This window comes from Mirounga leonina, unplaced genomic scaffold (genome assembly GCF_011800145.1).
Source record: "Mirounga leonina isolate KUSES-001 unplaced genomic scaffold, KU_Mleo_1.0 Mir_126, whole genome shotgun sequence".
NCBI classification, from domain to species: domain Eukaryota; kingdom Metazoa; phylum Chordata; class Mammalia; order Carnivora; family Phocidae; genus Mirounga; species Mirounga leonina.
This window is the reverse complement of record NW_023270314.1, coordinates 15,482,939-15,504,314: the sequence shown is the minus strand read 5'-3', so window position 1 is coordinate 15,504,314 and position 21,376 is coordinate 15,482,939. Positions and strand designations below refer to the sequence as shown.

The 21,376-nt window shown below is 43.4% G+C and overlaps 1 protein-coding gene across 3 annotated transcripts in view; it reads left to right on the top strand.

The window, feature by feature from the left end:
• Positions 1-16,617, top strand: part of TBC1D30 (TBC1 domain family member 30) — an 80,793-nt gene extending 64,176 nt beyond the window's left edge. For all 3 annotated transcript variants that reach the window (XM_035002221.1, XM_035002220.1, XM_035002222.1), the window contains 4 exons: positions 5,110-5,222; positions 6,722-6,861; positions 9,657-9,863; positions 13,005-16,617. In XM_035002221.1, coding sequence (XP_034858112.1) covers positions 5,110-5,222; positions 6,722-6,861; positions 9,657-9,863; positions 13,005-13,789 — 1,245 coding nt within the window. In that variant the 3' untranslated portion in view covers positions 13,790-16,617. The remainder of the gene's footprint in view (positions 1-5,109; positions 5,223-6,721; positions 6,862-9,656; positions 9,864-13,004) is intronic.
• Positions 16,618-21,376: the final 4,759 nt, after the last annotated feature.

Genomic DNA, 21,376 nt, shown 5'->3' with positions numbered 1-21,376 from the left:
TGTGTGTGTGGTGCCTGCACACGTGAGATTGTGTGTGTGTGTGTGTGAGGGGGTGCCTGCACATGTGAGATCGTGTGTCTGTGTGTGTGGGGCTGCCTGCACACGTGAGATTGTGTGTGTGTGTGGTGCCTGCACACGTGAGGTTGTGTGTGTGTGTGTGTGTGTGGTGCCTTCACACATGAGATCGTGTGTGTGGGTGTGTGTGTGGTGCCTGCACATGTGAAATCGTGTGCGTGTGAGAGGCAGTGGCGTAGAGCAGGAAGGGGATTCACGGTTGAGGGAGTGGCATGAGCAAAGGCATAGCCAGTGGTAAACTTTGCGGTGTGTGAAGGAAACTACAAGGAGCTTGGTATTCGGGGTGGGTATGGAAGACCACAGCCTGTGGTAAGGATTGGACTTGCCCTTTTAGGTCAGTGGTTGTGAAATCGTGCTTGCTGGAATTCTAGGGATTCTGTGGAGGCTTTGGAAAGGGAAAAAAGAAGACCTGAAAGGTCCTAAGGAGAGGAGGAAAGTAGTCTGAGTTGTGGCTTCTGTCAGATGCAGGCAGGGGCAGCTCTGTGAAGGGTGGACCTGAAGGGGTCAAGTCTGATAGCAGGAGCCCGTGAGAGGCAGTGATGGGTAGAAACAAGGATGGAGCAGAGATGATACTTAGATGGCGAAGTCGATAGGACTTGGCCATGGAAAATGGATACAGGGTGAGGGAGAAAGAAATGGGGAGACAAAGGCAACCGACAAGCCTCTGGCTTAGGAAGGCGAGCAGAAGGGTATGGGGGGAGGAAGACTCCATTCTGGCTGCCCTGTGCCTTACCTGTGCAAGATGTTCCCACTACTTTGTGGCCGGAACCTTCTGCACTGGTCAGAGCTCTCTTCCCACCCGGCCATCTGTGCTCGTGCCTGGGCTTGTGGGCCCCTCTGACACTCTCTCTGTGCAAAGCTATGTGCCCACCTGGGCCCCGCTCACTCCCTTCTCTCCCCCACCCCCACACAGCCTCTCTTGTCTCAGCTCTCACCAACGAGGCCGCCTCGGTGTTCCTTCAGCACGTAAGAGTTTCAACAACTGACTCGATGCTAATTAGAGATGATTTTACATTTGTTGGTATTTTTTAAAATATGTTAATCTTATTTCTCTAATGAAGTGGTAAGTTCCTTAATGATAGGGGCCTCATTTTACTCTGTATCCTGGTAACACCTAGAGTACTGTTAAGAATACACCTGGTTGCTTAGTGAATACACAGACTCATAGAACACTGGAACTCGAGGCAGTGGTTCTCAAACTTGACTGTGTATGAGAAACCTCTCAGGAGTATGTTAGAATGCAGACATTTAGCCCATGGGTGATTCTGATGCAGATGGTTTTTAAACAACACTTAGGGAAACAGTGGTTTATTTTTTTTATTTTTAAATTTTTAAAAAGATTTTATTTATTTATTAGAGAGAGAGCGAGAGAGATCACGAGCAGGGGGGAGGGGTAGAGGGAGAAGCAGACTCCCTGCTGAGCAGGGACCAGGATGTGGGACTCGATCCCAGGACCCTGGGATCATGACCTGAGCCGAAGGCAGATGCTTAACCGACTGAGCCACCCAGGCACCCGGAAACAGTGGTTTAAAAGAGGCTTAAAGGGGCACGTGGCTGGTTCAGTCGGTTAAGCATCTGCCTTCGGCTCAGGTCATGATCTCAGGGTCCTGGGATGGAGCCCTGCATCGTGGTGGGCTCCCTGCTCAGTGGGGAGCCTGCTTATCCCTCTGCCCCTCCCCCAGCTCTTGCTCTCTCTCTCTCAAATAAATAAATAAAATCTTTAAAGAAAAATAAAAGGAGCTTAAAGATCAACTAACCTGATCTTCTCACTTGACAGAGAGTGAGCGTGTGGCCAGTTCCTTAGGTTGTCTGGCAGTGGACCCAGGACCGGGAGCCAAGTCCTCCACTCCCGGCCTGCTACTTTTTCCCTACCACCCAGCATACCGCTTCCACCTTATTCAAAACATGTCTTTCTCAAGGCTGAAGTCCCCTTTAGAAAAATAAAGCAACATTTTATTTCACTTAAAAGTTGCCAGAACAAAGGAGAGATATGTTGACATACTCCATCTTTGTCCTATAAAAATGTCTAATCTTAGGAATTAGGAGAAAAGAGAACGACCTCATTCCCCTGCTTTAGGAGAATCCTAGAGGGAAAAATGCAGGCTGTGGTTTGATTGATTAGATGCCGTTTTAGTGGCTTTTCTTCTGCTGAGGAAAACATCTGGGTGGAGATGAACTGAGCCTAATTTTGTACAACTTATGTTTTCATGTTTTTTTCTAATGCATGTCAGTCATGAAAAAAGAAACAGAATTTTTTTCCAGCAGTATCTAAACATAAATGTCTATTTAAATGAACCTTGGTAGTTGGGATCATAAATTGACTTGTTAGTTTTCCTTGGCATCATAGGGTGTTACGGAGAGAAATGGTGAATGTCATTTCAAGGTACCCTCTTTCCTGTATTCACTCTTTTAAAAAAAATGAATTCAGTGGCTGGGATCCAATTCTGGTGGACCATAAATCCGTCAGCAAACCTGAAATGGCTCCATATGAAAAATGTGGACTGCGTGTAAGGTCTTTATTTTCGACCTGAAGATGTGGAAGGAGTCTCCCTGGTGGTCTTCCCCAGTTCTTTCAGTTCTCAGTGCCACACACAAAATAATCTGCTGGGTTTTTTTCCTTCTGTAAATCACATCGCTTTTAAAAAAAAATTTTTTTTTTTTTATTAGCAATGGCTGGTTTTTAAAAATTGATAGTGTCTGGAAAAGAGATTGGGAGGATGCCGGTGAAATCGTGTATATGGATTTCAGTAAGACGTTTGACAAAGTCTCTCATGACTTCCTTGAGGGCAACAGAGAGAAAAATTAGGTGCTGTTGTTAGACGGGTCTGTGGGTGCTTGGGAAAACCTACACCAAAGTGCTTGTCAGTAATGATTGTTACCTGGGGGTGAGGGGAGTGCTCCAGTGCCATGATGTAGGATCTGCCCTTGGACTGTTCACTTTTTTTCTTTTTTTAAAGATTTATTTATTTATTTGAGAGAGAGAAAGCACGAGAGTGAGAGAGAGGTGGGGGGAGGGGCAGAAAGAGAGGGAGAGAGAGAATTCCAAACAAACTCCTTGTGAGCACGGAGTCTGACACAGGGCTTGATCCCAGGACCTTGCGGTCATGATCTGAGCTGAAACCAAGAGTCGGACACTTAACCAACTGAGCCACCCAGGCGCCCCTGGACTGTTCACTTTTTTCCATCAGTGATGGCGTGGAAATTACAAGGATGTGGATGCTTGTCCAATAGAAGGATCATGTTTGATTAATTAGTGCTGTCAAAAATTGTAACCGTCTGCTCTGCAAAATAATGTGTGCCCGTAACTGGAAGTGTTTAAGTGGTGCCTTTGTGACCATCTGTTGGAGATGCTCTAGAGGGAATTTCTGCTGTAGAAGGAGGTTGAACTAAATTATGTTTACATTTCCTTTCTAGACCTAGGATTCTATTAGTGTACCATATTTGGCTCTAAGGTGATTTGTAACATATCTTCCTTGGAATCTGTTGTAAATCTCTGATTTATGAAGGTGGGAACCTATAGCTTCTCGGGTACTCTGAGGACTGTGGTGATGTGTGATGTACATTCTTGGCATAAACTTGCCTTCAGATGTGAGACCTTCAAATAAGTGAGTGAATATATGCGAAGAAGTACTATAAACACATTTGTTTCAGAAGCACTGATTTCTTCTCTGAATGACTAACTGAAAGTAAAGGATAGAGGAAAAAAGACCAAAAATAGAGAATGAAAGCACCAGTGGGGCCAGTTTTCTTTTTGGTCAGGTGTCTGAAGCTCGAAGGAGCTTTCTAGGAGCCCGGGCCAGTTACCCTGGGGCAGCATGGGATGAAGTAGGGGCAGGATGGACTTCTCATTCCTTTCTTGTCGGCTTCCTTCATGAGGCTGGACAAGGGAATATTTTGATAACTTTTTATAAAACTGGCAAAAATAAAACACAAGTGAGTCTTTCAGCTGGTTACCCTGCTGTCTTCAGTGAGACATCTTACTTCATCTATAAGGAGTTTTGAAATTCCTAGCATTGATAATTTCATCTTTTAAATTTGAATCCAAATGGTATGGGTTTCTTTTTTTTTAATTATTGAGGTATAGTTGACATATAACATTGTTAGTTTTAGGTTAATGGCTTCCTGGGAGAAATGAAACTGATTAATATACATTTTCTGGTGAATAAGTACTTGAAGGATTGAAGAAATATGTTTGGAGCAATTAAATTTTAATAAAATTAAGAGAGCAAACAGGATTACTTTCCTCTTGCTGATAGAGTGATATATAATTTTGAAATTCTGGAGGAAGCACAGGTGCTTTTCCCATTTTTATTTATAGATTTTTAACAGCCTATGCTTTACACCCTGTCACTTTTTTCTTGTTTTATTTTTCTTTAAAAATAACAGCTAACAATTTTCACCTAGAACTCATTCACAGACATTTGAAAAGGTGGTATCTTTGGAGAAAGCATGCAGCTGATCACAAAGCCATCCACTAGACTTAATTTTGTCCAGAAAATTGACATTAAATGTCTATAAAAATCATCAAATGAAGCTTTGAAAAATAAGCACTGCATATGAAGATCATTGATGGGTACTTTGTTAAAGAAGTAATAGGGGGCACCTGGGTGGCTCAGTTGGTTAAGCATCGGACTCTTGATCTCAGCTCGGGTCTTGATCTCGGGGTCATGAGTTCAGGCCCTCATGAAAAAAAAAAGAAGTAATAGGAGCTTGTGAAGTTCTGAATTAACCCATCTGTCACTTGGGCCCAGAGGAAGTCAGACTGCCCCATCTGCCTGCCACCCATGTGCACCACTTGGAATGCCCAGTCACAGCTGGATTGATTTGAGAACTCAGCATTGCGTTTATCAGTACTCTTTTGTCTTTCTCTAAAGCAGGTGAAAAGCATTGAGGTGGAATCTCTCCACCTGCTATGTAAGGAGCAGAATCTACCTCTTCACATCCAAATCATAAAACTTTAATGTTTTTCCAGGATTGATAAGAGTTGTTTAAGGCCACCGTTTCAGACTTGGCATTTTTGGTTTTGTTTTTCAGACTGTTTATTCTATGGCTCCATTCCCTTTCCCACAATTGGCAGAGTTGAGGGAAAAATATACCTACAACATTACACCATTCCCAGCCACAGTTAAACCCACTTCAGTTTCTGGGTAAGGTCTTTTTCCCCCCCGCCCTTTTCTTGTTTTCATGATGGAAGACTTAGTACTTTAATGTGTTATTGTAACTTCCTATTTGTTAAACCCCAGATATAGATTTTCAAAGTATTTTGGTACTTAAAATCTGAATGTCTCTTTCCCAAAGGTTTTGATTGAAATTTAAGAGAGAGACTTTTAAAACTGTACTTTCCAAAAAAGATTGGAACATAAACTAAAGGAATATTTAGAAACTTACTTAAAAATATCAAACATTAAACATTTTAATAATTAAAATAGTGTAGAACTATTAAAGAGGTACTTTAAAATGTAAAGACTGAAATTGACAAATATATAGAAATTTAGTGTTTGAAAACTTAGCATATCAAATCAAAAGTAAAAAGTGTATTTAAATGGAAAAAAATGAAATAATAAAATTAGCAGAAGAAAATGTGAAAGAATATCTTTAGGTCTTTGGAACTGGGAAGGCCTTAACTGATTCAAAAACACTAGGGAAAAAGTTAAGTACTTTAAAAATAATTTTCTGCATGACTGAAAACAGAACAAAACAAAACCTCCATAAGCAGGCACAAAAACATTTGTGAAAAAATATTTGTAATCGATATCTCTCATATATAAAGTTCCTAGATAGCAATAAGAAAATGACCACCCCATTGAAAAATGATGAGAGAATGGGAATAGGTAGTTTACAAAGGAGGCAACATCACTTGTATTAAGAGAAATGTAGCTTAAAACTAGATTGAGACTCTGTGTTTTTATCTGTCAGATTGATAAGAATTGAAAAGGTTGATGTGCACTCTGTTGACGAGGCTATAGGGAAACACTCTTGCACATTGCTGGTTGGAGGTTAATTATTACAAGATTTGTGGCAGGCAGTTTGGCAGTGTTTCCCCAGATTACTAGTACATATATCCTTTGACCCAGCAATTCTACCTTTATGACTTATCCCACAAATATATTTGTACACCTGCAAAACACAGTATGTATGAGGTTATTTATGGCAGCATTGCTTATGATAGTAAGCATGGGAGTGGAAACCACTCAGGTGTGCATTGTTAGTGGCCTGGTTCCATAACGTGGGTTACATGCATACAATATAGTGCAGTGATAAAAACAAGATGAGGAAGCTGTGTGTGTGAATATGGAGAGATTTTTAGGTAAATAGATGTGAGGTGCGAAAGAGTGTATGTAGTATGCTAATATTTATTCGAAAAGAGGAGAAAAATAAGATGGTATAGTTATATTTGCTTACTTAATGCATAATGAAACTGAAGAATACATCAGAAATTAGTAACAAGGGTCACCTTTGGGAATTAGGTGGCAGGGGCCGAAGTTGGACAGGGAGAGGAGGGAGACTTTTTATATGTAAGTTATATGTAAACTTATATATAAAAGTTATGTATATGTCATTTAAACCATGCGACTGTATCATTTATTTTTAAAAAACACCACTATTTTCTTTGCATACTTTTTTTTCTTCTTGTATGTTTTCCAAGACGACATGGTAAGGTCAGAGACAGTGATGAGGAGAACGACCCAGATGATGAAGACGCTATCGCCAATGCAGTGGGGTGTCTTGGGCCTTTCAGTGGGCTCCTGGCACCTGAACTGCAGAAGTACCAAAAGCAAATTAAAGGTAAAGAGGCGGCTTTCTGTGTCGGTGATCCTAATGTCCTGGTTCATTGTAGCAAAGGTGTTATTATTGTGTCTGATAAATGCCTGCTGTTTCCTGGCCTGATTACCAGTACTAAAGGTCTTTATTAAAGTGTCTTCTGTGTTACGTTATCTTTTCTTTTAGAAGATTTATTTATTTATTTATTTTTGAGAGACTGCGCACACGTGCGCATGCCCCAGGCACGTGGGGGAGGGGCAGAAAGAGAATCCTCAAGTCGACTCCCTGCTGAGCAGGGAGCCTGAGGCAGGGCTCAATCTCGTGACCCTGAGATCACCCACTGAGCCCAAGCCCAGAGTTGGTCCCTTAACTGTCTGAGCCACCCAGGCGCCCCTACTTTATCATTTAGTAGGATCTCTCTGTTCGCTATTGCATACATCATACCTATTCCTTTTTCTTTCTGATATGTTTTGCCCCCACTTTATCTGATTTCACTTTGTTTGCTCTGTTCCTTAGCTCAGAACCTGGCATATAATATATGCTTATTACCACATGCTGTTTAATTGATATAGATTGGCTTCTTTTCCACTATAGAAATGTCCTCTGAAACATTAGGATAGCCTCTACTTGAATTTGAATGGTTAGAAACTCATTATCTTTATTTATTTATTTAATTTATTTATTTTTATTTTTTTAAAAGATTTTATTTATTCATGAGAGACAGAGAGAGAAAGAGAGAGAGAGGCAGAGGGAGAAGCAGGCTCCCAAGGAGAAGGAAGCCCGATGTGGGACTTGATCTCAGGACCCCGGGATCATGACCTGAGCCAAAGGCAGACGCTTAACCATCTGAGCCTCCCAGGCGCCCATAGAAACTCATTATCTCTTATATAAGACATTTTGCTGGATCCCTCTGCTTAGCCCATGGTATCTAGTGGTGAAGAGATAAGCTGCACGTATCAGTTCTTTTAATAGTTCTTTTGAACAAAACAGAACAAGTCTACTCCCTCTTCTACTGGACGTCTCATCAAATCTTTGAGAACAGCCATACACCCCACAAATCCTTCCCTATGGTCCAAGGTCAGAGTTTTTCAAAAGATATGACTTCCAGAACTTTTAATATTCTGTATATTCACCTTTTAATGCCCTGCAGTTTGGTGGTGTCCCTCTTTGAATTGGATGCTATGCTACATTTGTTTTTTTTTTTTTTTCTTGTGGAGAATGGACTTCCTGTGGTCTGGACACCATCGATGGAACGAACTCTTTGGAAGCAGTTCATGGTCCTCCCACTATGTTCTTTCCTCTCTTGGGTGGTGGTTCCTCCTTTAGGACATTTGTTCTACCTCTTCTAGTTTGAAGACCGTTCTCCTTGTGAAAGAGGACGGAGACAGGAGCTATCCGGCCCCTCTGCCTTCTCTTTGCCCTCTGCTAGCTTCCTACTACCTTCCCAGATTCGTGGGGCTATTTTCTCATTTTTGTTCTTCGTGTGTAGAAGGTTTATTTTTGTTTGGCTGTTTTCTTCTGCTTGTGGTAGTTTTGTGGTAGTCTGTTCTTCAGGCCTTCGCTCGTTTTGAGTTTTAGCCTGCTGTGTAGTTTTGGCTCATGTGCTTTTGTGTGTATGTCCTTGCTATGTACTCTCCTCTCATCTCTTTGAATGGCTTTTAAAAAACCTAAACTCAGCAAGAGTCCTATTGATTTTGTCATGCCCTCCACCCTTTCTCTTTGTGACCTGAATTTCAGCTTTTGGTATTTAGCCACGAAATCAATATGTATTTTAACTCTAAAATTTTTGCATCTACATTTCTGTAGTCTGGGTATGTGTCCCCCCGCCCCCCCCCTTTTTTTTCCTTCTGTTTTTCTTTCTATGTAGCTGTTATGTGCTTCAGGATGATAGGATCACTTTCTCCTAAGTTTTATCATGAGCCTTTCTGGTCAGTTTTAAGTAAGTTCAGGTTAGCTGGTCCCTTTTAATTTTTTTCTCCTTAAGAAAGTGTTTTCAGTGAAAAAGGAAGTAAATTTATCTGATGTTTAGGTTTTATCTGAATAACACTTTTAGTAGATGTTAACATAGTTGAAATCCCCCATTAATTATTTTTTAAAAGCTGGTTCCCAGGCCACTTTTCTGTATTGTGCTAGAAAAGCCTGTGGTGTATGGGTATACACTCTCACACAGTGCCTAGTTCTGCTTCTTAGATGTAATCTCAATTTTACTTAAGGGCCGAATCTACTAGTTGTAGGTGTCACAGGAGTAGAAACCACATTGGGCAAAACACACATAGTAGACAGCAGGAAATGTTTGTTAAATGAAAACAAACATTCATTGCTAGAGATGCAGTGATCTGAAGTTTTGATGATTTTATAGAATGTGTTGCTATTTTTAACCTAAGAAAAACTCACTTCTAATGACTGACTGAACTCTATAATCAGTCTATATATCACAGTTATATGCAAATCTCTAAATGGACTTTAGACACCTGGGGTTCTCTCTTCCTAAGGAATTTTAGAAAACGGCAGTGACTTTTATGTGGACACAGTTGATCTTAGGTCTACAGAATGACCAAAGTGGTAATAAAAAATCCAACAGTGAACCCACACAGCTCATTTCAGATCCACAGTTAGGCTAATAAGAAAATGCAGAAATCTCTTCAGGGTCAAAGAAAAACACATACCAGACAAACTGTAGTGAACTTTTTTTTTTTTTTGTGGTTCGAATTCTCTGGAAATTAAGATACTACCCCGGGGCATAGTGTCATCGGCGCTCGGTTAGTCCCTTTCTAAACCTCCGTGACACCGTGTCCTTATGTCTCTCCCCTGGAGCGCAGAACTGAATGAAGAGCAGAGCCTGCGGTCTAATAACATCGCCGAGCTGAGTCCAGGAGCAATCAATTCCTGTCGAAGTGAATACCATGCAGCTTTCAACAGTATGATGATGGAACGCATGACCACAGATATCAACGCGCTGAAGCGGCAGTATTCTCGGATTAAGAAGAAGCAGCAGCAACAGGTGCATCAGGTGTATATCAGGGCAGGTAATGTGATTCTTTGTTTGAATCCATTTCACCTCTGTGTCCAGTTGTGAAAGAAAGAACAAGTATTCCCAGGGGATAGCCTCCGAATTGCAACTCTGTAGCTCAGCATCCACAAACACAGCTGGCTTGAGCTGATCCCACATTTAGCATCTCATTTTTTATTTTATCAGGCTCTGCAGAAGAAAAAGACCATGGGTTCCTTTTAGGTACCAAGAACCAGACAATTGATGGTATTAAACACATCTTTATTATGTGTGCTTGTGGAGAGGGGTTGACGGATGATTAAAATGTTGCAAAAGCCATGCAGTCCTTGGACTTGAGACATTTTGGAGCTATTGCCTCCAGAACGTATTCATCTGTGCACTAGTAAATTGAGCTATCCACCAGTCACTTAGGTAGTCATATAATAGATAGTTGTGGTCAGAGAAAAAGGGAAAAAACATTCCTGTGCCTCACTGATGGGTTAGCAGTGTCTTGGGGGTCTGCTGAGAAGAACATAATTGGAATGCAGTTGGAAATGCTCTTTTCCAAGGACTGTCAAACTGCCTTTTTCTTTTTAAATTCCAAAAATCCCAGTGAACAGTCTGCTTTATTATGTGATACATGCTGATTTGGGAAGTGGTTTATCTTGTTCCAAGTGAAATCCTAATGATTATGATGCCTCTCCAGTATGAATCAAAATATGAGTTGACAGGTTTTTAAGAGCCTCGTGAGCATGTGACTGATCTTGCACAAAAACTGAACTTACCTTCCACTTATAAGGGAGGAGTGGGCAACTTCCTGAAGATTCTTTCTTCAACCAGAATCCTTAAGAAAGAAAGAAAGTGATTTCAAAGTATTGGCTCATACGTATCCTCATTTTGTCCTTAAAGCAAATCTGTGAGGAATGTAAGGATAGATATTCTTACATCCTTTTAAAAGATGAGGAAATGGTGACTCAGGAAGGCTTAGCAGGGTTACGTAGCTATGGTGGGTGGTCAGGCCAGGGCTAGGCCCCTGTTCTGATTCTTTGCATAGTCCCTTTTCAACCGCGCCATATACATCTATGGGTGGGATGGTGAGCAGTGGGTATTGCCAGTGGGTATTAAGTCGGCCCAGTGCCTTGTACTGTAGTCAGGGGTCAGTAAACTGTGCTCCCCAGGCCAAATCCTGCTAGCTGCCTGTTTTTTATAAAGAAAGTTTTATTGGAACACAGGCATGCCCATTTATTTACATATTTGTCTATCACTGCTTTTGCACTATAATGTCTAAGATATTTACAGTCAGGTCCTTTGCAGGAAAAGTTCACTGACTCTTTAGGTAGTTTTTTTTTTAGGGAGAGATTATTGCTTAAAGGCAAAGTTCTAGAGCATTGCTTCTGAAACTTCAGTGTGCATATAAATCACTTGGGGATCTGTTAAAATGAAGAATCTGTTCTAGCAGGTTTGGGGTAGGGCTGAGATTATGCATTTCCAGCAAGCTCCTAGGAGATGCCTGTGCTGCTGGGTGGGGATCCCAGTTTGAGTAGCAAGCTTTTCGAGGCGATGGTATAAGGTGGGATTAGCAGCATGGGTGGAAAAGGTTGCACCTGACCTCAGCTTCTGAGATGTAAAGGAAGATGGGAGGATAGTGGTTGAGGTACCAACTTCCCAGGTTAGGGAGGACAGGAAGTTAGGGGCTTTTGGATCTGATAGCTTTTGTTTTTGTGGAGCAATTGGAGGAAATGTCCTTTGCTTGGGAGTAAGTTGGAGGACTACAGTGGGAGAGTAGAAGTAAGGAAGATTTGGATGGGTCATGGAATGGAATGGAAGAAGGAAAGAAAAGGATTGTTCTGTGCCTTTGAGGACCCAACAAAATAGGAAGTTAATGAATCTGAAGGGCTTCAGTCCACATGTCTGTGTGATTCTCCCCCACCCCCTTTTTGGAAAAGATAATGTGATTTGTGGGTCCAGTTTGGGATTTTGCCAAGTATAAAGGCATGGGGATGTTGAGAATGTGTGGTTATCGGTGAGGCAGCAATCCCAGTGATCAGCCAGGCATCTAGCCTGGTAGGGGTGTAAGAGACCCAGAGACCGACGAGGGGTTATGGGAAGTTTGAAAGATCAAAGAACCAAAGTCTCTTTGGTTCAGGACCATAGATGGCTATATTGAGAACCTGAGAGCTAAAAGAGTCAAAGAGAAGAATAGGAGAGTTAAAATATTTTTCAGGGAAGGTAGATCTGAGTGAATTGGGGTGGTAGAAGAAGCATGAGGATGGATCAGTCAGAGAAACAGTAAAGTAACTGAGGGGGATAATAGGATATGAGGTGAAGAGGAGACAGTTGTCAGCATTTTCAGGAAGGACTGGAGTGTGACCAGAGGTAGATGACAGTAGTCGAGAAGTGTAGAAGTGAGTTCAGCTGATGACATGGACGTCAGGAAGAAGGTTATTCACATGAAGATGGTGGGGCCTTCTCTCTGGGGCCATGTGTGTTTGAACCGTGTGTGTTTGAGCATCATCTGAAATAGGGGCTTGGTCGTAGCCACGGGAGGAGGAGGATAATAATACTACTAACAGTGCCCTCCAGGAGCACACAGCTCTTGGTGCTTTCCAGTTTTCAGTTTGCTTTCAAAGTCCATTGAGGACACAGGAATGGATTTTCGTACTTAAGACCAGGCATCGGGGAGCAGTGACTTCACTGCGTTTTTACCACCTTCTTATCACTTCTCTCATCCTGCTGTCTCTCACTTCATAATACGCGGTGTGTTCTTTTCCTACCTCTCAGAAGCTAACAGCTGATAATCCATATGGTCATAGTGTTTGACTTATTTTTAAAAAAGTCTTCTAAGATTTTCTAGATACAAGACCTCTGAGGTTGTTTCTCAGAGACAAAAACTGTTGGGAAGAAACAGTAGGGCATCTGCACTTGAATTAGTAACGAGGGGCCAGAGTCTGCTGCTTTTGTATCCTCAGCCTCGTGTCTCCTCCCCTCTGAAGAGGAGGGAATAGGCACCCTGGGCTCTAGGATTGAGTTCAGTTTTTGTTACCTTCAGTCACATGGCTCTGCCAAAACCTGGGAAATACACTGCCAGGATTGGGGGACAAGCTCTATGTGATTCCTGTGCCACAACAGGTGGTTTCTCTGTGGTCCGTTTCATCCAGCCTTTCACCATTTCTTTCAGACAAAGGGCCAGTGACCAGCATTCTCCCATCTCAGGTAAACAACTCTCCAGTTATCAACCACCTTCTTTTAGGAAAGAAGATGAAAATGTCAAACAGACCTGCCAAGAATGCTGTCATCCACGTCCCTGGTCACACAGGAGGCAAGATGTCTCCTGTCCCCTATGAAGACCTGAAGACGAAGCTCAATTCCCCGTGGCGAACGCACATCCGCGTCCACAAAAAGAACATGACGAGGACCAAGAATCAGCTGGGCTGTGGGGACACCGTGGGGCTGATAGAGGAGCAGAACGAGGGCTGCAGGGCTAACAGCCTGGGGGCAGCGGAGGCTTCTTCCAGGTGTGCAGCAACAGCTGGGAGCGAGGGTCACTGCTCCGAAGGCAGCACTGGGAGGACGATCGAAGGGCAGTCTCCAGAGCCCGTGTTCCGGGATGCTGATGCCGACGTGTCTGCGGTCCAGGTGAAGTTAGAAGCCTTGGAACTGAATCCGAGGGATGCTGCTGCCGACCCTGAGCCCAAGGCACACCCGCCCTGCCCGCAGCACTTCCCAGAGCTGCCTGATGCCCCCGGTGAAACCAGAGCCCCCAGCAAACCTCCCCAGGGCAGCCACCCGAAAGCGCCCATCTTTAGCCCTTTCCCCAGCGTCAAACCACTGCGGAAGTCCGCCGCCGCCAGGAATTTGGGGCTGTATGGTCCTACGGAAAGAACCCCAACCGTGCACTTCCCTCACATGAGCAGGAGCTTCAGCAAACCGGGTGGTGGAAACAGCAGCACTAAGAAACGATGACGGCCCTCAGAAATGAATCTAGATTCACCTTCTCATGGCAGTCTGAGGGTTCCAGCTGAATGGCTCCAAGAGTTCTGACCGTCCAGTGAAAGCGAATGGGTAGGTTCAGAGTTGAACACCAGTCCGTGACAATGGGAACTGGAAGTTTTATACTGGGAGCTAGAATGGGTATGTTTTCGCCCACCCCCCGATGACGGATCCAGCGAATTCTTGTGGCAGAATAAATATTGCAGTTTTAAAGTGTGAAGTTTTCCCAGGTTTTCATTGTGAATTGTTCAGACAAGACTGTGCATCTAGACTGTTAACCCCCTCTTCCTTCCTGTTCTCAGGACCTTCAGGGTCCCTGTGACTGCACTCCCCCCAGACCTTCTCTGGTTCTCTGGGTGTGACTGATCCTCAAGCATGCACACACCTAGCTTGCTAGAACAGAAACTGTAAAAAGGAAGTAAGTTTCTCAGTTGCAAAAAACTTCCCAATTTCCCTCTTCCTGCCCCACTGAGGGAATGTTTGTGTATGTGAGTTTTTCTTCAGTAGTTTCTTTCAGCCAGGCTCAAGATTGTTTTTTTATTCTTATGCTAAAGTGCAGGAGAAAAATGTAGATAGCCTTTCTTTCTCTTTGTATGTGCAAAATGAAGAAAAGCTCTATCTGTTGAAATTTAGGTTGGTCCACCAACTTGAAGATCTTATGCAGAGAACACACATGGGATATGCATTAAACAATCGCCCTGAACAGCTTGCTGATTCCACGAAGCTTTTCCCAGGGTTCATTTTCTCCTCTGACGAAGAGTTACAGTCCTCAGTGGTGGGAGGACTCGATGGGCTCCATATGGAGCTTGTCCTGCATCTTCTGCCACGTAGCTCATTTACCTACCAGCTCTTCTTGGCAGATGCCGTGAGGCCTCTGCTGTTCAAAAGCCAGAACATAGCACCTGCAATTCTGTTACTTGAATTTTGTGCTTTTTTGATTGGAGTACTTTGTTGAGTACTTTGTTACTTGAACACTGCCTTTCTTTGGAGAAGGCGCTAGTGCTTTCTAGCTCTCTCTTACCCACCTCTCCCCCGGTCGCAGCGGGTCAGAGAGCACCTGTTATTTCCACTATGCAGATGGGAACTCTGAGCCACAACAGAGGTGAAGTGCACTCAGACACTCAAGGTAAATACTCCTGGTATTCAGTGTGACTCAGTCACGTCTCCTCCAGCACCGTAGGCGGATTTGATGCTCTTTGTACACAGATGCATTGGCTACATGAGTTCTAAACACCAGGACCGGGAAGCCATTCACTATGCTCCCTCCTGATTCAGAGGACCTTTCTCCAGACGTTACAGAGTCCTGTGATGGCATTTTACAAAACCAGCTCTAACCTTTTTACCCAAAAAGGTAGCTCATTTTAAAAATGCTTCATGCAGCTGTCATTTGTCTGAACAAAGGCTCACTCCTCAGCCCCCATCTCTTACTGTCATTAGAAGAATAGACTCAGCATCTTTATCCTCATCTCTGAAAGACCTTGGCCGTGCTTGCTGGCATATTGTTGATGCATTCGATGTTAATTTGAGCTAATTGGGTTGCCAGTTCTGAAACCAAAGCTATAATTTTAGAGAGGGCTTTTACTATGAGAGGTATTAATTTTTATAATAGAGAATGTGGTTGTGTGGGCTCTTTTGAACAGAAAACACAATGACATACAGTGAGAAAAGCCATTTTATCCCTTCTGTGGTATTTTTACCCCCGAAGGAGCTGAAGGTGGAAAATATGACTAATAAGTCATTGCGGTTTTGGTCTTGAATTCTGTGCCATCTGAAGTTAGCACGCAGCTTCTTAAAAAGCAGCAATGCCCACCACCTCTGTCTTGGGAAAAGTGTAGGTGGAATGTTGGGCTTACTTTGCATTCCACCCCCAGGGGATAGGACCCACTGCATTTTCCAAAGTTAAGCAAATGACATGATTTTCTTCCATCTGCTAAAACTTTACAGATAAGAATGATTCCACCTTAGATTCTTTTCTCCTCCCCCGACCCACATGAGTCAGAATAGACTCATTCCTTTGAGGGATGTCTGACTCGAATAGAGAATTGTTCTTTCTTCTCTCGAGGCTGCTCCCAGCTCCCTGAGGATCTGGGTTCAGGGAGGTGGGGCATGGGGTGGAGGCCACTTGCCACCATCCTTAGGATGGCGCTGTTGCTATCTACCAAGCATCTTGGCCTCAGCAGCGCCTGCCCAGCCCATTTCCCCCGTGTTGGTCTTTCTGAGAAACGGATGGATGAGATGGCACATGCTTTGGAATAAGTACCGATCCCAGATGAAAGAACAAAGAAATGAAAGTGTAATAATCCTTTGAGGTAAAAATGACCTTGTCAGGATTTTAAAAACCGACGGATTTCTGTCGAAGCGCTCTCTGTACCAATAACGTGCATGCATTGTACCATGTACTCACGATGTGAATCGGTCAATTTTGGAGCCTTGCCTACCTTAGAAAATGAAGACAAGTGCAGTGGCCTCTACCACACCGCATGGGCAAAGACCAGTATGGACTTGTTATCGTCCGTGTGTATTGGACACTGTATGCAAGCACCAGAAGTACTTACCTAGTAGCGGTTTCTTTGTTTCTAGCTAGGTCTGTCCCCTGTCAGCACTTGTGCGGGCAGTCGACTCCTTCCGATGCTTCTGCACCCCCGTCCTCTTACAGAAGCCTCCAGATGATTTAAACCTACTTTGTAATGTTGACCTCTGTAATGTTTGAAACATTGTATTCCTTTTTTGGGTCTCTGTTGTTGTTCTAAAGAATTGTAGGGATTACAGAGATACGTGCATAAAGATTCTCATTGTTGTAACTGTTGCGGTGTTTTTCTCTCGGAGCTCACGCGTAGAATACCGTTGTGCCATTGACATGGCACTGTTGACCTCTTCAGCCCCCCCCCCCGCCCCGCTCCCTCCCTGGTCACGTGATCCAGGGAAACCGCCCAGTAAGCTCCATCTCCTCTAGTCTAATCACTGGGTTGCAAGGTGGCCTGTGACCTTTGGAGAACTTGGCAGAATAGCGGGTTCCTGAGTATGAGTAAACGGAGAGTTTATTTAAGAATGTGTGTGTGAATGTACGTGCGTGTATAAAATTAACCTTTAGGTTTGTCCTTTTCCTTTGTTTTAATAAAATAGAACAATAAGAATGCAATTGAGCTTCCTGGTCTTACGGATTCTAGAGGAGTGGGGAGTTGTGATCGCGGGTAATGCTGCAGCTGCACTCCTCCTAAAGTCTCCCTTTACTCTTCCTGAGCCACTTTCTCTGCTGCCTACAGCAGTCATTTGAGGCAGTATTTAAAATACAGTACTTCTGCTAATTAAAAAAGTAGCATGCATTTTAAGAAAATTTGCAAAACAGAGCATAAGGAATCATCAGTATTCTGGTATGGGCTTTTCCAGTATGTTCTTGTTTGTATGTGTGTGTGTGTGTAGACACACACAAAAAGGTAGATTAAAGCTGTCTCTCCAGTAAATGCTCTTATACAGCAGTATTTCCAGTGACTAGTAGGCCATCACGTGCTCATGCCAGAATTCACATAACCAGTACCTTGTTGTTAGACAGGCGGTTCCTGTTCAAGGTAGTTCTTGAGAGAGCGCACCTTAATACTCAACATCTTTGTGTACAGCCTCAAGTGTTTCCTCCGGGTGTGTTCACCGTGGTAGTGGTGCTGGGTCGGTGCTGGGTCAGAAAGTATGAACATCTCTAAGTCCTATATATTGTCAAATTGCCACCGCTAAAGGTCGAACTTCTCATACAAGCCATGAATGAGAATATGCCTGTTTCTCTACACCCTTGGATGAGGCAGCAGTCTCTTTTTTTTCTTTTATCTTTTTTTCTAGGACCTCCAGTATTGATAGAAGCAGTGATAACGGGCATTCATATCTCATTCCTGACTTTTAAGGGAACCATTAAGTAAGATGTTTGCTGAGATTTCCGGTAGGTATCTTTTATCAGGTTAAGGAAATTACCTTTTATTTCTTGCTCGCTAAGAGGTTTTCAAAAAATCCTTAACAGGTACAGTTGACCCTTGAACCACAGGAGTTTGAGCTCCTCAGGTCCACTTATATGTGGACTTATTTGATAAATAAAGTACTGTAAATACATTTTTTCTTACCATTTTCCTAACATTTTCTTTTCTCTAGCTTACTTTATTGTAAGAATACAGTATATAATGCATATAACATACAAAATGTGTGTTAATTAACTTTATGTTATTGGTAAAGCTGCCGGTCAACAGTAGGCATTAGTAGTTAAGTTTGGGGGGACTCAGAAGTTACATGTGGATTCTTGACTGTGCCCCTAAACCTCACGTTGGTCAATGGTTAACTGTATTGAACTTTATCAAATGATCTCCAATTGCATCCTTTGAGAAGAAAGTAGTGTTTGAGATTTGAACTCGAACTTGAGAAAATAACCATTAGCAGGTTTCATCGAAGAGTATTAGATATTGTAGAGTTGGAAGTGATGGCAGTAAAAGGTTTATGTGCAAATTTTCATCACGGTAAATTTACTAGTAGAAATTTGGAAAGAACGTAAACATCTGAGACTAGGGGAAATGGTTGGTTGGGTGAATTATGGCTCATCCATAAGATGGAAATGCAGTGGCCCACGAGTGTTTGGCCCATTGAAATGACTATTATCTATTACCCACATAAAGCAGTTCAAAGTCAGCAAAGTCTGGAGTCATAGAGCCGCTGGGATAGAGTTGTGGATGGGAAGCCCTTACTGGATGGTGGTGAAAAGTAGGCAGGAAGAACTAGGCCGTGGTTCTTTCACACAGGCAGCTTGTGCTCAATCAGATGGGGACTGAATGGGGACTGGGAGACTGTTGGGTTGGATCAGCTCCCAAGAGGCTCCGGGCTGGCTATCTACTGAACCTGAATCTACATCTTTCCTGGAGCTCAGCTCTGGTCAGACCCACTGACGTCCTGAAAAGTCATGCTCCATCCCATCCTCTTCACCTCTTCTGGCACCCCCAATCCTTATCTGATTGCCCCACTCTGCATCCAAGGGGCCTCAAGAATCTTGGAGTTAAGAAAACCAGAGAGTTGACTATTCCTTAATATTTGCATTCCTGCTACAATCCTAGTTTTCCTTTAGGCAATGCTGATTCTTGGGAAGGAGGCAGATCAATTCCCTTAAGGGACAAACAGGGCTGGGTGGAAACTAGCTGATAGCTCAACCCAGATGTTTCCCCACTGCTGAGGAGTCCAGAAATCTGTATTAAAACAAAAATCCTAGTAATTTTGACACTGAGCTAGATTTGGCAACCGCTGGTCAATCTATTTTGATGGTCTCTTTACTAGACCCCCCCCCCCCAACTGCTGTAATTACATATTGCTACCAGAGTGATCCAAAATGAAAAACTAATTAGGCCACCTCTCTGGTCAAAATCCTTCCATTATTCTCCATTTTCTGGAGGATAAAATCTAAAATCCTTATCTTAGCATGACCTGACCTATTGTTATTTTTTGAGTTTATTTTACTACCATCTTTCCCGTTCATCACCTTCTGCAACTTATCATCAGCACAGTATTATCTACCATTTGTTGAGTTTCTATGTGCTAGGTGCTGTCCTAGTTCCTTTATTATGTTATCTTGCTTATTCCTCCCAACAACTCCATGAAGCATATTATCCCTGTATTACAGATGGTGTTGTGAGCTGAGCAGTTATGTCCTTGTCCACGGTCACCCCCTGGCAAATAAGAGTCCTAATCCCTCTGACACCAGAATGAGCTCTTTTCTTTGCTGCACTGCCTGACAACGTTGCAAACAACTTGAAATTCCCTGAAAGCTCCTTGCCCTCCCAACATCCTTGTAACTGTGTATTCACAGACCTCTGCCCAGAGCAGCCTCCTTGCTCCAGTCTGCCTGGGAAACACCCCCTCATCCTTTTTTAGTCTTAGCCCACTCAGTATTCAGGTCAAATCCAATCCGTGCCACTTTCCAATTCTATGATTTTTGTGCAAATCACCTAACAGCTGGGACCTTTGATTTCTCCATCTGTACGGTGAGAATAGTATTTTCAACCTCACAAGTTTTGTCGTGGACTCTGCTATTTTTGCTGCTCACAATTAACTGTCTTCCTTTGGCAGCAATGCCCTGATTTTGCTAGGCGAGCTGGTCCTCCTCCACTTCCGTCTGAGTACTCCTGGTGAGGTTGATGCCCTTGGAGCATGGGACCTGGGCTAAGCCACTCAGCATTCTCCTTCCTCCCGGCTGTGCCGTCTAACTGATGGACAAGCCCGTGGGCACAGAAACTCAGTTGCTGGGTCTTATTTTGAAGTCTTGGGGAAGCTGACTTGCTCGTTTCTAACGGATTTGCACCTGGAAGGAAAAGCTCACGAGTTGCTGCTGGGAACAGTCTTGTAATCACGAGGGCAAGGCCTGCTGGAGAAGACTCAACACTGAGCAAGCAGAGCTGAGAAACAGAAACCATCCCCTTTTCCTATCAAGTGATCCCTGGATCAGGTCATACCTGAAACGAAATCTGTCTCTCTCCAGCATTTTATTACATCAGCAAACATTCCAGTGTTTGCTTTTAGCTCAGTTTGGTCAGGCTTTCTATCGTCCATATTAAACATCTCTTACTTGGAACAGGGATGTTATGAAGATTACAGATTATAAAGGCAAACCAGTGGATGCATAATCAGTGAAAAATAATATTTTTTACTGTATAGTGCTTCAAGCCTCTCCTGAGCTGCTCTCTGTTATTTTTGGCTTTGTCCTCCCTAGCATAGTAATAGTGTAAAGAGGGGCGCCTGGGTGGCTCAGTTGGTTAAGCGTCTGCCTTCGGCTCAGGTCATGATCCCAGGATCCTGGAAGCCTGCTTCTCCCTCTCTCTCTGCCCCTCCCCCTGCTTGTGTGTTCTTTCTCTCTCTGTCAAATAAATAAAATCTAAAAAAATAATAGTGTAAAGAGGTGAAGAGTCAGGGAGCATGATTCTTGTTTTATGAAGAGGGTTCTTACCTCAAACCCTGGAGTCTTCTTTAGTCTTGTATCTCCTTGTCACAGAAGGAGAGGTGATTCTGAGTATGAAACTGTCTTTGGCTAATTTTGCCTACTATTCTAGCCCCATCTACATTCATGGCTGAGTCCTGTGGAGAGCAGAGGGACTGTAAGCAAAACACAAAAGAGATATTTTCACCAAATTCCACAAAATTTGGGAGCCTAAGCAGCATACTTGTGGAACTCCCCTCACAGGGTGTAACAGAGATAGAAGGTGGGTTCCCTCTGCTTTCATTAGGTGGACATGCAGCTCTTTCACAGAGAAGGCTCCAGCATGTCTCAGGTGGTGTCTGCTGGGAACCTGCAGGGCTGGATTTGGGCATGGTCCTCATGGGGACCTGTAGCGTTTTTTTTTTTTTTTAATTTTAAAGATTTTATTTATTTATTTGACAGAGAGAGACACAGCGAGAGAGGGAACACAAGCAGGGGGAGTGGGAGAGGGAGAAGCAGGCTTCCCGCCGAGCAGGGAGCCCGATGTGGGGCTCGATCCCAGGATCCCGAGATCATGACCTGAGCCGAAGGCAGATGCTTATGAGCCACCCAGGTGCCCCAGGACCTGTAGC